This window comes from Parasteatoda tepidariorum, chromosome 6 (genome assembly GCF_982258835.1).
Source record: "Parasteatoda tepidariorum strain Cologne lab strain chromosome 6, Ptep-v5.0, whole genome shotgun sequence".
Classification (NCBI taxonomy): domain Eukaryota; kingdom Metazoa; phylum Arthropoda; class Arachnida; order Araneae; family Theridiidae; genus Parasteatoda; species Parasteatoda tepidariorum.
In genome coordinates, this window is record NC_141760.1 from 95336722 (window position 1) to 95351383 (window position 14662).

The 14662-nt window shown below is 31.0% G+C and overlaps 1 protein-coding gene across 1 annotated transcript; it reads left to right on the top strand.

The window, feature by feature from the left end:
- Window positions 1–5369: 5369 nt before the first annotated feature.
- LOC107455421 (neurotrophin 1) lies at window positions 5370–14137 on the top strand. The gene is made up of 4 exons (XM_016072977.4): window positions 5370–5508; window positions 7763–8195; window positions 10267–10497; window positions 13348–14137. The coding sequence occupies exons 2-4, from the start codon at window positions 7768–7770 to the stop codon at window positions 13544–13546; spliced, it is 858 nt and encodes a 285-aa protein (XP_015928463.1). The 5' UTR covers window positions 5370–5508; window positions 7763–7767; the 3' UTR covers window positions 13547–14137.
- Window positions 14138–14662: the final 525 nt, after the last annotated feature.

Consider the following 14662-nt stretch of genomic DNA (forward strand, 5'->3'; position numbering starts at 1 on the left):
TTCAAAATTAGCCATGCAAATTACGAAAGTTTATGTACTTTTCTATTGGTTATTTTTTGCTGAGTTTAACAGTTAATAATTAGTAGTGTCAACTGCCAGTTGTGATTTTTAACTTTTGTGCAATTTTTTTTATGGTAAAAAATGCATTCAATTTAATCAGGGGCACACAAATACATTTTTAATTAGGGGTACACAACGTAACGAAAAATTTAGAAAGGGTACACAAAAGTCAAAGTTTGGGAAACACTGATCGAGAATCAAAATCTGTTAAGAAAGAGGCATCTTTAAAAATAATGACAAATAATTGCTTTTTAATGCAAAATTTTTTAAATGAAATAATTGTCACCACAATTATTTATCATATTGAAGACTACTCTTAAGCGATTAAGATTGTATCTCTTAATACGCAATAAATTCTATTATTAGGTGAAAATTATTAAAGTGCTCCATTTATTATTTTGCGCACTGTACAATACTTAAAAAAAGAAAGAAAGAAAAAACGGATTACCTTGAATAACTTCTGATCTAATAATCGGAATTTTGCGTTTTTGACTAAAGGCTCAAGGCGCGATCTCAGCTATGCCTATGCTAAGTGCCGACGTCATTTTAAGTTACGAAATCAGACACAAAACCATACTTTTTTCTGAATAAACATAATTATTTTATGATTTGGATTTTTGATTCCAAAATATAGGGAGTAGCCGCCATCTGGGATATATGGTTCCCATAGAGAGCGTTCGAAGTTCGAACCTTTAAATGTCAGTTTTACTTTTTGCGTATTTCGCTACATCTCGAGAACTTTTTAAGCAAACTGTAAAATTTTACAATTATTCAATTATTCACATGTAAAATGCACATTTATAAAATTCGATTATATAAAATAATCCACACAAAAATAACTGTTATTTAATATTTATTATTTTTATTTAATTTAATAATAATCGAAAATACGTTGAATTTTAAGGAATACAGCTTTTTACATATTTTTAAATATATTTAAATATTTTATTGTAATTTTGCATGGCAAATGCCAAAGTTTCGTTAAAATCAGTTGAAAAGTTCATGAAAAATCGAATTTTTAAACAAAAATCGTAATTTAAAATTCGATTTCTTAGGAACTATTTGATCAATTTTTGCTCAAATTTTATATTTTGACATGTAAAAATGCATTCTCTTAAGTGATGTAAAAACTGTGTACCCCTAGAATATATTTACTATAAATTCCTTTTTTATATGAAATTATCTTTGGATAAACGAATTTTATAATTGTGGGCTAACATTTTTTTAATTCGCTTGCAAATTTCTCGAGATATAGCGAAACACGCAAAAAGTAAAATTAACAATAAAAGGTTCAAACTTTCACCGCAGTCTGAACCAAACTATTGGGACCCTATTTCCAAGATGGCTGCCCCCTATATTTCAAGGGTCAGAAATTGATATTCGTAAAAAAGGGATATGTTTATTCAGAGTAAGTATGTTTTTGTTTCTTATTTCGTTACTTAAAATATCTTCTACACTTATTAATTAACATATTTGAGGCCACTGCTTAAACCAGGGGTCGCCAAACTTTTTTGATCATCGACCCTATATATTTTTCGAAATCTCCATCGACCCCCACAAAAGTAATTTTCTGTTAATTAAAATAAAACTCTATTAGATACTGTGTTTGTACATTTATTTTATGATTTTAAACATTTATTAAAGTAATAGTTCATTGTGTAACAATAGTTTTATGAAAAATATATTAATATTGAAATTTAAATACCTTATTATTAAATGATAAGTAATTATGCATAAGTAGATATAATAAGTAAAGATTTACTGCTTCTTGATCAATGAGATGGGTGTGCCTGGTGTTTTTTTGCAAGGTTCGCTATATTGGATTCAAAATTGATCAATTTTAATTTTCGTCAAAATTGGTCAATTTTGTAATTTTCGTAAAAAAATACAAAGTGTGCTATAGTTTTGTCGCAGGCTGTACTAATCCATATTATTAATGCTTACCTTCCTTTTTGTGCATTGATAATTAAAATTGATATCTAAACCAAACGAATGGTTTTATCGAAACATAACTAATTATCCAAAACTATAAAAGTTTTAATAGTGACACTGCAAATATTCAACACAGTTTGCAAAGATAGCTGAAACTGCGTGTGATATTTGCATTTGTAACGTCATTGCTCGTCACACGTGACATTTGGACAAGCGCACATATGTATATGACTTATAAAGTGCGCTGAGTTCGTGCCACTGCGCGGTGGTACGTAAATACTTGTTTCACCCCAATAAATATACGTTTATTAATTTATGTTTTATAAAGAAACTGATATTGGGTCAATTATAAAAAAAAATTCACAAATTATACATACTTAATTAGGTATGTGTGATTTGCGTATTGAGAACCGTTTTTTTTCGACCCTTCCGATTCGGATCGACCCCCATTCGCCCCCCTGTCTCAGATCGACCCCCGCTTTTGCTAAATAGACCCCTGGGGGTCTATATAGACCACTTTGGCGACCTCTGGCTTAAACCAATAAGATTGAGTCCTAGAAGGTGAAGATCATAAGTTATTCAGGATGGTCCATTAATTTCTTTTTTTTTTTTTTTGCGCATCGTACATTATATGTAACAAGATGTGTTTCAATGTTCGTCTCTAAATAATAGTTTTTTCTTTTAAAAAAATATAAACTAAAAAATATTGCGGCAATTGTTTTTTTTTTTTTTTTTCATTTGATGATTTTTATAATCTTGATCATTTTACAATCGAAAATTGACGACAGAAACTACGAAAAAAATAATAATATAGGTAATACAGAAAAACAGTACAAGACTATTTTCTGATCCTTTCGTGCAGACCAATGGTCATGCTTCTTCGGTTGTCCTTGAAAACATCTTAAAGAAACGCATTGACCTCTCATTTGTCAGGTAACCACTGGAAAAACGAGGTGAAATTGAGATGTTCATTTATGTTTAATTCATGCGAATAAAAAAAAAAGATTCTATCAAAAACATCAAGCGATTTTGAATTCCCTATTTGAACCAAAAATAAAAATTCAAATTAGAAAACGATAAATAAAACACGCCATTTATAAATTGTTTGTTGAAAAAAAATTTATTCTTTTATCATGCATAAGTATTAGTATTAATATTTATGCATATAAAGCTCCTAACTTATTTTGAATATCGAATTAACTTATTAGTACAAGGTGTAAAATTAACTTTAATGCAAGATGTCACAGTATAATAATTAAAAGAAAAATAGAAACCATATCGTTAAATAAATTAAGACAAAATAATGCGAATTAAAATACATAATGTTAAGCAAAACATTATATTTCAATCGTTTCCGGCACAATTTATTATTTCAAAAATCACTTAATTAAAATTATAATTTTGGTAAGCAGAAGTCTAAAATTATAAGTTTTGAGTAAAATATAAAAATTTATGAAATATTTTTCAAAATAAGAGCAAATGCTCTTATTTTGAAAATTATTGCTTAAAATCTGCAAATTTTTCATGTCACGCTAACAGCTCTACAATAAATTGCAATGCATAAATGAAAATTTCTAAATATTCTTATTTAAAGCTTGATGAAAATAGAAATTCACACTTAGACCTTAGCTTTTGGTTCAAAACATTGTACTATTATGCAAAATCTACATACACAAAACGCCAAAGATTTCTAGAGTATAAGATTCTATAATAAATTTTATTTGTAATGTGTGTAAGCGTAAAGATTTTTTTTTTCGAAATCAACGTTTTTTAGAAAATGCATTTAAAATGCAAGGAAATTCTGAAAACAAAAAAGTTGATTAAGTTCTAAAAAGTAAATTTTATTCGCTTTAAAAACATAATTTATTTCATACATAATAAATTTTCGGAAAATTACAACCGGTCAGCGAAGAAATTACTATAAATTCATTTTTATAAATCGAAGATCAAAATTTCAAAGTGTTTTGAAAAGCTAATGAAATAAAAGTCAAAGATGAATAATAATTATAATTATTATTATAATAATAGTAATAGAATTTTTTGTCGAAATAATTAATTTTTACCCTGTCGGTTACTTTAAAAATTAGGAAATGATCTTAAAAACATGTCAATTTGTAATTGTTTGCTAAAAAACTATTTAGAGCGTGTGTTCTTTCCTTTCACGATAAAATATTAATAAAATACTATTTTTTAATTATGTGTAAGATACTTTTCAAACAAAAGATTATAGAACTGGACTAATTGGTTGTAATATTCGAAAAATAATTTTACACGTGATATTTTTTGATAAAAAAAATCATAAAAATGCGAATTTATTTAGGTTTGGAGCGCAATAAGCAACGCGTTATTCATTGTATGCATTATCTGAAATTAATTAACTTTTTGTTTATTTTAATAAAGAGATTAATTACCCAGGTTTGAGGTAATTAGTGATCACTTACAGGATACTCGGTATTACAGAAATGAACGCAAAAATAAATTCGTTTGATAAATTATCAATGTATTTATATATAGCTTACAGAACGTTTATTTTGATATTAATATGCTTTACGAGAAAGAAAAATTGTCATTATTCAACCACGATCTATTGGCCAGTGACCGAAAGGCTTAGTGGAAGAGGGTTTCTTTTTTATCGGTATGGAAAGTTAAAGCACCCGAAATAGCGAAATATCAATATATCTTTTTTGGCGAGAATTAGAAACTGGTACACCATGATTCTTTGGTTTAAAACGATAGAGCATCAGAGCTTAAGTTACATTTTTTTATTCGTTGGAATAAGCTCTACCAGTTCGCTATACTCTTACTTTCCGCACACCAACTCGGGTTGAGAGACTTATAATCTAAACAGAATAATTAGTTTTGAAATTAAATTACTACTTTACCCCGGGTGTTTTTTTCTTCTTTTTTCTCACACTATCATTGAAGAATTGGTTCGCATAGCGGATGTGCGTCTTTTACGTTTTTAGCACTGCAATTTGTAAATTTTTAACTCAACCTTGTAAACAAAAATTATTGAGACAAGTATTGAGACAAGAAAAACTTTTTAAAAAAACTTATCAGATTTTAATTAATCATGCATCACTTTCGAATTTTGGCTTTTGATGATTAAACAAATTGCAGTTTTATGTAGACAATCAGTTGAGAATATATGCGGAAAAAAAATATTTTACTCGAATTTAAAAAAAAAAATGGATTCCAAATATAAATAGGCATTGATTGCGTCTAAAAGGTTAAAAATTAAACGAATGCACGACCAAGATGATCCTTCGTGCGATTAAAATAAAACAAAAGATGACAAACAAAAAAATAATAAAAAAAAATTGTTTACGAATAATTATAAAGATCACCTTACTTATTCCGTTTTTAGAAGTGGACATGCAACGATGCGATCAATATCTGCATCCATTCATTTTTTGGGGACAAACGGAAATTTACAGAGTGGACACAAGATCGTGTTAACAGCTCGAGTGCATCCTAAATTGCTTCTAAAAAGGAATCAACGTCGTTGAGCAAGCTGTAAGTTGAAATGTTAAACTTTCTATGACTAAATTTTTGTAATTTTAATCTTGGATACAGTATTTACTAATTTAGTTAAAATATTTATTAATTTTTAGTCATAATTTTTAATTTTATGTATCTAACTGTACGTACTTTCTAATTTTGATCATGAATGCTATATTTTATTAGTACTGATCTATGGCGTAATATGCTTTCCTCGGCTGAATCATGTATTATATAGCTGAAGAACAAGGTATATTTTGTATTACAGTATCAAATAAACTAAAATAAATATCTATCTATACTGTAATGTACCAATCGTACCTGTACTTTCTCATAGTATTGAAACGATGCAACAATCTTTTTCTCGCGTGTTTAATAAGTCTTTTCTGTGTTTGTGGTTATGGTTTCAATTGTTTTATCACAGCTGCAAGCATAACTTATCATTATACTATCACCAAATATAATTTATAATTAAGTTTCGATGACTTTCTGATTAGTTAGAGCACTCAAATTTAAACTGGAATTCCGTTTAAGATGAAAATAGAAGTTTCAATCATTTTAGAATTCATAACACCATTTTATAGCCCATCGTTACTTTGACCGTTTTTCGACGATTTTATTTTATAACCGTCGTTGAACAACTGACCCAATTTTGAATTGACAACTATCAATGTTCAACTCCGTAAACCCAACCCAGGCGACAAGGGAACTCCTGGATTAAGTATTGGAACAAACTAGCTTTATTGGAGGACTTTTTGACGGAACTAATCCTTATTCGCGTTGCATGGAGAGGAAAACCACGAAACTCTACCTTGGTTAGCCCGACAACACAGGGTTTGTGACCCATGATCCGTCAACCATTGATGATATTTTTACGTCAACACTGTGGTCGGTTCGAGCAGGGAGCAAAATTCGCATCAACCAGCCACAGCTGGAATTCGAACCTGGTTCACCTCATTGGGAGGCGAATGCGCTGTCGCCTGAACCACCGCGGCGCTTACCGACAATTTTATAACCGTCGTTGAACAGTCGACCCTATTTTTGGCTTACGACTATGTATGTTCAACTCCATCGCCTTGTAATTTTGAGCCCAATCCAAAAGACAAGGAATCTCCTGGATTAAGCATTGGGAGAAATAATGTTATTATGTATGCTATTATACGTTGTTCTACTGTATATTATATTGTATATATATCTTAATGACAAGTCAAGCTAATGCAGCTTGTCAAAAAATTGCATCTGTGTAAAGGACATTTTGGGGAAAAAACAATTTCGCATTTGAATTACGTAGATGAAAACTGCACAAACCTCAAATTATCTTATAACTGTAAGCAATATTTGAACAAAGGAATAGAGACATTTTCCCCCCACGCTTAGAGTTTTGTATTCGTTTATCAAAAGTACTTTGGGTTTAATAAAGTAAAGTAGTGCGAAGTTTTCATGTTTTTATTTTTTGTGCAGATTGAGTTAGTGCTAGTCCTATGAAATTAATATCACAAAGATGATTAGTCTGCGTAGGGACCGAGGGTGTGCGGTATTGGTGATCGTTAAACTGTTCTACCGTAAAGTGCTCGACTTCGCGTGTAGGTCGTCTGGCTATCGACTAGGAGGTGCCATCCCCTCTGCAGAGGATCAAAATTGTGATGGCATGTCTTCGGATCATCCTGAGGGATGTTTCCCAGATTGTCGCCAATAGCCCATTGTGCAGCTCTCGTGCGACGTAAATTAACTACAACAACAACATCACAAAGAGCGAATTTCAAAGATCTAGCTAGCAGCTGACTTGTGAAATGTGTTGAAAACATTTCTTAATAAGTTAAGGTGTTTGAATCGTGTTCTTTATCAAATCGTGTTTTTTCGTTTTTCGGAATAATTAGCTATCGTCGCATGAAATGATGCTTTTTTTGAGAATAATATGCTAGTTTTATAGCTAATGTAAGTTAGAACACAACTATTCATGACAATTAGATCAAGTTTAGCCTATGTTTAGCCATCGTCTTCTATGTTTATTTTGAAAATGGTGCAAAACGATATTTTCGTTGGCGCAAGAGATTCGAAAAAGCATGTTCATACTAAATAAGACTTACTTATTAAGATAAGAAATTTCTAATTTTTGGCTACGTATTCCTCAGATTATAAGAAAAAAAAAAAAACAATATTGACATTTTGTAATGATCGGAAAAATTAGAGAAAACTAAAAAAATCAAATTAAATGAAAAAAAACTAAATAAATGAATGAAAATGTAAATTTTTTCTTCTTTTTTTCTAGAGGCTATGCTGGAGCAGCTAGGCCGTCTGATTTCAGTTCTTTTCATTATTAATATATGTTCACGGATAGTGGCAGACATCGAAAATAAACAACAACGTTTTCCTTCTTCTGTCAACCACCAGCAGCCATTTTTTAACCAATCAAATGGCATGGAAGAATCGAAGATGAAGGCAACTTGGATTTTTCTGGACAAACCTGCCGAAGAAGCTTTGAATGAAGAGAAGTTAATGAGAATGGCTAATTGGGTATCGCAAGTAACGGCACTCCCGCCACCCATGAAATATCCCAATACCAAAAGACAGGAGACAGAGACAACAAAAGAATGGCAAAAAGGTCCAGAGGAGGAAATGAAAGAACCAGCTGGATCTAAGAAACCACCTGGCTGTGCACAGTATGGTCGATATTATTGCAGCTACAAAGAAGATTATCCCGTGTAAGTGGTAGTCAGAAGTTCATCTACAAGAGGAACTATCTCCGCTGATCAGCGAATTTAAACATAATTCAAGTTCTAAAATGATTCATTATATATTACGTTATTGAGTAAAGTAGTAGATCATTTGGAGTCAAATTTTTAGAATTTATTTGTTTAAAAAGAAAATGGCGAGGTTATAAATGTCTTCAAACAAGAAGTTTAAATTCGCTGATCAACGAAGATAGTTCCCTTATTTTTCATTAGGTAAGACATTTGTTTTGAAAAGCATTTTTGCGATGTACTAAAATACTAAAACAGTTTGTGAAACTTATTGTAATTGTTGTAAATCATGATAGCTTAAAATGATATTACATCAAGCAATATTATACAAAACCCAAATAGCACAAGAAATATATTAATTTTGAAAATATTGTCCCATATCATAAAGACGTGTGTTACAATATTGAATCCATGCTTGAATTTTTGTAAATTCCTAAAAGCGCTACGAGTTTTTCATTTTCATTTTTCAGTAAAATTGGAATATAATCAGGCTTCAAAAATTTATTATTTAATCAAGTAAAGAAAAATATGATATTTACTTGAAAAAAAAATAAAAAATTCAAATTTTTTTACTTAAAATTTATTTTCTTGGCACACTTTAAAGATTAGTTGACTACACCACAGTATAATTTTATTCGCAGTTCGTTAACTATAATAAACTTATTAATACGAATGAAGTAAACAATTTGATCTTAATTTAAATGCTACAATTATTGATATAAATCGCTGAAATGTGGGTACATTATTGAATGAATTTTTTTTTTTTTGTCTCTGAGTTGTAATAATTACTGAAAAGCACGATCTTGAAATAAGTTTTATACAGTCAAACCTCGATATCTCGATGTTGAAGGGAAAGGAGAAAAAATTCGAGATACCGAAAATTCGAATTATCGAAAATCGCATGTTATCGATGGTAGAATAAAGAAAAATGCTCTTTACATAACTTATTCACTATTCCATATTTATTCTAAAAACACTTTTTACACTTAAAAAGATTCAATTGTTGTTTGCTTTAGCGATGTGTAAAAAAAGTTTGTCTATAGCACTTTCGAAGTGGACTATAGCTTTAAATGCCTCCTCTGACATATTCAGCTGCCTCTCAATAAATCTCCTTACAGTGTTCACTGAAGAAAGTGCTTGTTTGAGAATTGGTTATAATTATGAGAATTAGTTTTCTATTCTTAAAATTTTTTTTGGAATATTTTTTTATTTTCAGGAAAAAAATCTACACTATTTATGGAGAAAAAAATTCAAGTTATCGAGGGATTAGAAAAAAAATTCGAGAAATCAAGTTTTTTTTAACGTTGAGTGTATAGGAAATTTAACGGTACAACTTTGAACTTTATGAGCTCTATAAACATCCTCAAATTATGCAGATAATCCGAAGCAACCGACTAAGATGGCTCGGCCATATCTGGAGAGGCTCTGAAGATAGCCCTGTAAAAATTGCCACCTTCAAGAACCCTCAGGGGTCCCGCTCTAGAGGTAGACCACCTACTCGATGGCTCAACGACACCGAAAACGACCTCAAAGTCCTAAAACTTAAGAACTGGAGGGGAGTTGCCATGGACAGAGGGAGCTGGAGAAGGCGTGCTGTTGAGGCAGCCAAGGCCTGCAAAGGGCTGTTGCGCTCCTGAAGAAGAAGTATAGGAAATTTGAAGGGAATATTTTTTTCTTTGAGATATCGAAAAATTCGTGAAATCGAGGTTCGAGTTAGCGAGGTTCAACTGTATTTCCCATTTTAAATTGGAATGTATCCCTCAAGACATTCCTAACACATTATTCTATCACTTAAACTATTATTGCGTTAAATAGTTTAGCGCGACGCAGTTTTTCCTTAAAGTAGTAGGTAAAATTAAATATTTCTTTATATTGCATCTAAAAATATATTTCAAAATTAAAAAAAAAAGAAGAAAAAAAGAATTCCTAAAAATAATTTCTGACAATGCTTACTTTACATTTTGTCTCCTCAAAAGGTAAAAGAAAGCATAATTTATCACATGCACTAATGTTCTCATCTCTTATGTTTCAGAGACGTGGTGAGCCAAGTAATTAAGTACATGAAATGGCCCCTGGAAAAATTATTCAGAGATTTAAAACAACAAAGAATGCCACGAATAGCAGAAAATGCAGACGGTGCTCTGGTATGTGATTCCATTACGCGTATGATACGTCCTGGATGGGCGAAGAACAACAACGGCAGATGGGTCGTTATTATCAACACAGAACAGTATGCGCAGTTTGTGACAGAAGTTATATGCAGGTAAATAATTATTCACAGGGTGTTTTGTAATAACTGCTCTTAATGCATGTTTTTAGAATCCTTGTTTAAAAGAAGTAAAAAATATATGCAGCATATAAGTAAAAAATTAATATTTATATAAGGAAGAACAAAATATTTTCAAATCGCGATCCAGCACTTTTGGAAGTTTGTAAGGAAAAAGTAAACATAAGAGTTTGAGGTAACATGATGATAAGCCACATTTTCAAATTTTTATTTTAACTTGATAACACCATGCTATCCAGTAAGACAATAAAGTGTTTTCTGGGTGTTGTGCTGTTATCTAATGGAAATTCCAAAATAAAAATTGTAAATTATCAAGCTGGAAACAATAATAAGGAATAGTTTGAAGTAAAAATTTCCTCGTTGAAAAAAGTGTGGCTTAACACTAAATTTTCCTTAGCCCATGAAAACAAATTTACTTGAAATAGAACTTAAAGCCTAAAATACTCAATTTCACTGGACAAATCAACTGTTTTTTATGATTTTAACTCTTCCTTTGATATTTCCAACTCAAATAATTATTGCCCTGATTTCAATTTTTTTTAATCACTTAAACAATAACTTACGACCCATGACAGGCATAATTTTTGAGAATTCTAAAAAGGTGAATTAAACTGCCTAATCACACATTTTCAGGATTTTTTGTATTATGACATTTGAATTTATTCTAAGCTGAAACGTTATCACGCTTTCTGCAGTCTCATGATTGCCAAAACGAAGTGTCATTTTCTTCTAGTTCCATATTTCCACAGCTAGAAAACAGCTACCTTAATAAGCTTCCATGGTAATAAAATGAAATATTACTATTTTTAAATTTAAGCTTATTAAAAGTGAAAAATTTTACAGACAGATATCTTTTAGCTAAAAATAGAAATCAAGTATTGAAAGCTTTGGGAGAAACATATTTTTTATCCAAGTCATTTATACTACTTCAATATTTAGATTTCTGCTAGTGTTTGGTGTTACAATATAGCGATGCAACGTCATGAAATATTGATTTTTCATTTCGATATGTTTTTACTAATTTACATTGATCAGCATTTTTTTTATTCCAATGAAATTTATCAACAATACGTTTATTCGATATTTATGGTTATCGACAATTTTAGCGAAAGTGTAGAGTTTGTAATCATCTGTCTTCGTTATTTAAAGCTTTTGCTATTGACCCCGATATTATCGTTATTGATTGTTATCGTTTGATTTTCTTTGAAAGCATTGTATTTTATAATGTGTTGTGAGAATTAAAATATAATTATTGTGTTACTAAAAAATATCTATATTTCACAATTTTGCAGCTCTTGTTACTAAATAACGTCTGAATGAATGAAAATAGGTGATAAGCTTGTAACATGTTTTTTTATCACAAAAATATCTAAGATGATAAATATTTATATTAGCTTCAATAGCTCACCAACTAGTGGGTGATTTAAGTATGTAATATGTGTACAGGATTGTACACAATGCGCTGGTTCATTGAATACTAGAAGTTTAGCAAACAATACTTTATTTAACAATTGTAAATAATCAAACCAAAATCATTGCGCTATTGCAATGGTAGCCACGACTGGCTCAAACAAGAGTTCAAGAGCAACTGACTAGTTCGAAACAATTACAACAGATGGCGTTTCGCTTAAGACTGAACAATATGATTTATGGATATAGAGTAACGCGTGTATTTTCCAAATAAGGTCAAGGTCGAGCTCTTTTTAACGAACTGTGATTTAACGAGAATTCGGATTCAGTAAAGAAGTTGGAAATACTTGGTTAGTACAATATTTAGCCTATTACAGTATAGCTCGCTTTTAACACGTTAACTTCGGTTATAACGATCAATATTTTGTGGCCGAAAAAGAAGAAGTAGACTAGAGAATAATTTGAAAGTTATGCAAGTGTTGTTGAAAATGTTTTCACTTTCGAGATACCTACTCCCGAGGATATTGTAGCTGAAATTTAAGCTGTTTTTTTCTCCTTTTTTTCAAGCTAAGGCAGATGAAAAATATTTATAAAAGAATTTCCAACTGAACTGCCCTGTTAATGTTAGTATTACCAGTGGTCAATACCAGCAATCCTGCTTCGTGAAACCAAGCGAATTTTTAAGGCAGAGAGTGCGTTTCTTGTCTTTCAGTGGCGCCGTCAATGGCCAAGGATACGACTTAAGCCACACACACCTCACAGCCCGTTTTATAAGGCGGACTCATTCGTACTCCATTCACAGATCGTCATCAAGACCCGAATCAGAGAACAATCAGTCTCCAATTCAGTACCCCCAGAGGTATTGATTCGTTATGGTAATTCGGAGGACATTGCGACCCTGACAGATTTAACGTGCACCAATCAGCATTCAGGCAGGATTCGAACTCCCGTTCTCATGAACATGAGCCCAACGTCCTACCAACCAGGCTATTCCGGACCTTTGAACTGCCCTAACATTGCTAAATGGTTTTACAGTGCGTTACAGTTTCACAGTAGAAAAATTGCAAACTTTTTTCGAAAGTAAGAGTTCCTTTGACAATGTCTTTCGGGCCTTAAATCTTATTTAAAAAGCAATAACACAACAAAAATGCAATAATATAATTCCAAGCAAATTAGCTAATTGCTTCTGTTCTGTACAGTAATAAATTATGTAAGAACTGTATTTTTAATTCAGTGACAACTTTTTCATGTACGAACTTTTACGATTTTTTCGCGAACATTTTAATGAGAACTCGGTTATAACGAGCGAACATTGCGACCCCTTCGTGTTCGTCATAGGCGAGTTCAACTGTGTTTGAAAATTATAAAATTAAGTATTATAACTGGGATAATGATTGCTATTCACTTTTTTTATAGATACGATAATTCCTACTGCAACTTTGTACCACCATGTTATCAAGCAACCTGCCAACAAAGATACAACACCCAGACGTTATTGGCGATAGATCCATATAATCCACACAAAGGACCATTTCTTTCCAAGTTCCTTTTCCCTTCCTGCTGCGTTTGTTATGTGCCCAAAGTTAAATTTGATAAAAACAGTGACGATTATTGAAAATATGAAAAACAGGGTGTTTCTTAACGGTCACCCTTAATACATATTTCTCGAATCTTAGTAAAAAATGAAGTCAAAGAAATATGCACGTTTGGAGTTGCAATTTAATGTAAAGCTATAGGATAAAAATGTCATCAAAACTTGACGAATCACTACTGAGGAAGGCTAAATTAAAAAATTTCAGGTGAAACTAAGAAAAGGTGAAAAGTGATTGTTAGTTTCATATTGTAAGCTGGTTTTGATCCTTCCTTCCTCAATAGTGAATCGACAAACTTAGATAGTTTTTTTTTCATAGCTTAAATATTTTGTGATTCCTAATGTGCATACCTTTTGGACTTAATTATTGAGAAAGATTCTAAAAATATATATTAAAGATGGTCATTACGGCACAGCCTTCATATTGTCCGTTTTTAAGACAATATATTTTAAGTAAATGTATTAAAATATAGCAGTTTTATGTTTATTTAATTTATTTTATAACCGAATTAGCTAACAGCATGTAATATTTATGTAAAATAATTAGATTAGGAAGAGCAGGCTCTTAGATTGTTGTATTTTACTTTTAAATAAAAAAAGTTTATGAAATCTCAAGTTAGATTTTAAAATATAATTGTTATATGTTATTATTTGAATTTAAAATATAATGGTATACATTGGTTTTAATTACTAAAAAAAAAATCTAAACGTTCCTACAACACCTTGTTGTGGTCTAGAAGGGCAATGTGCATAAAAGTTTTACTGTTTCTGATCAACAACACGATTTCGGCAAAGTGGAGAGCACTGCGCACCGTCCGTCTTTACTTTGAAGACATGCGGGTACTAATCGATCGGCAGTTAGATGTGATTCAAACCGCAATCTGGGATAGAACCCCGGTACTTTACAATCACTTTACCACTGTCTACTGAGGGTCTATTAAAATTTATTTAAACAAGAAAAATATGGAAACAGTGAAATTGCTAAAATTGTGGTTAAAATTATTTAAGCACGAAATAAGAGAAATTACAAAAATTATGATTACTCAACACGTTGAAAAAAAAATTATGTACCATTGTTTTCATATACAGAGTTTCAAGGCAGGAAAAAAAAATACAGAATTTAAAATTTCTCAAACTAAA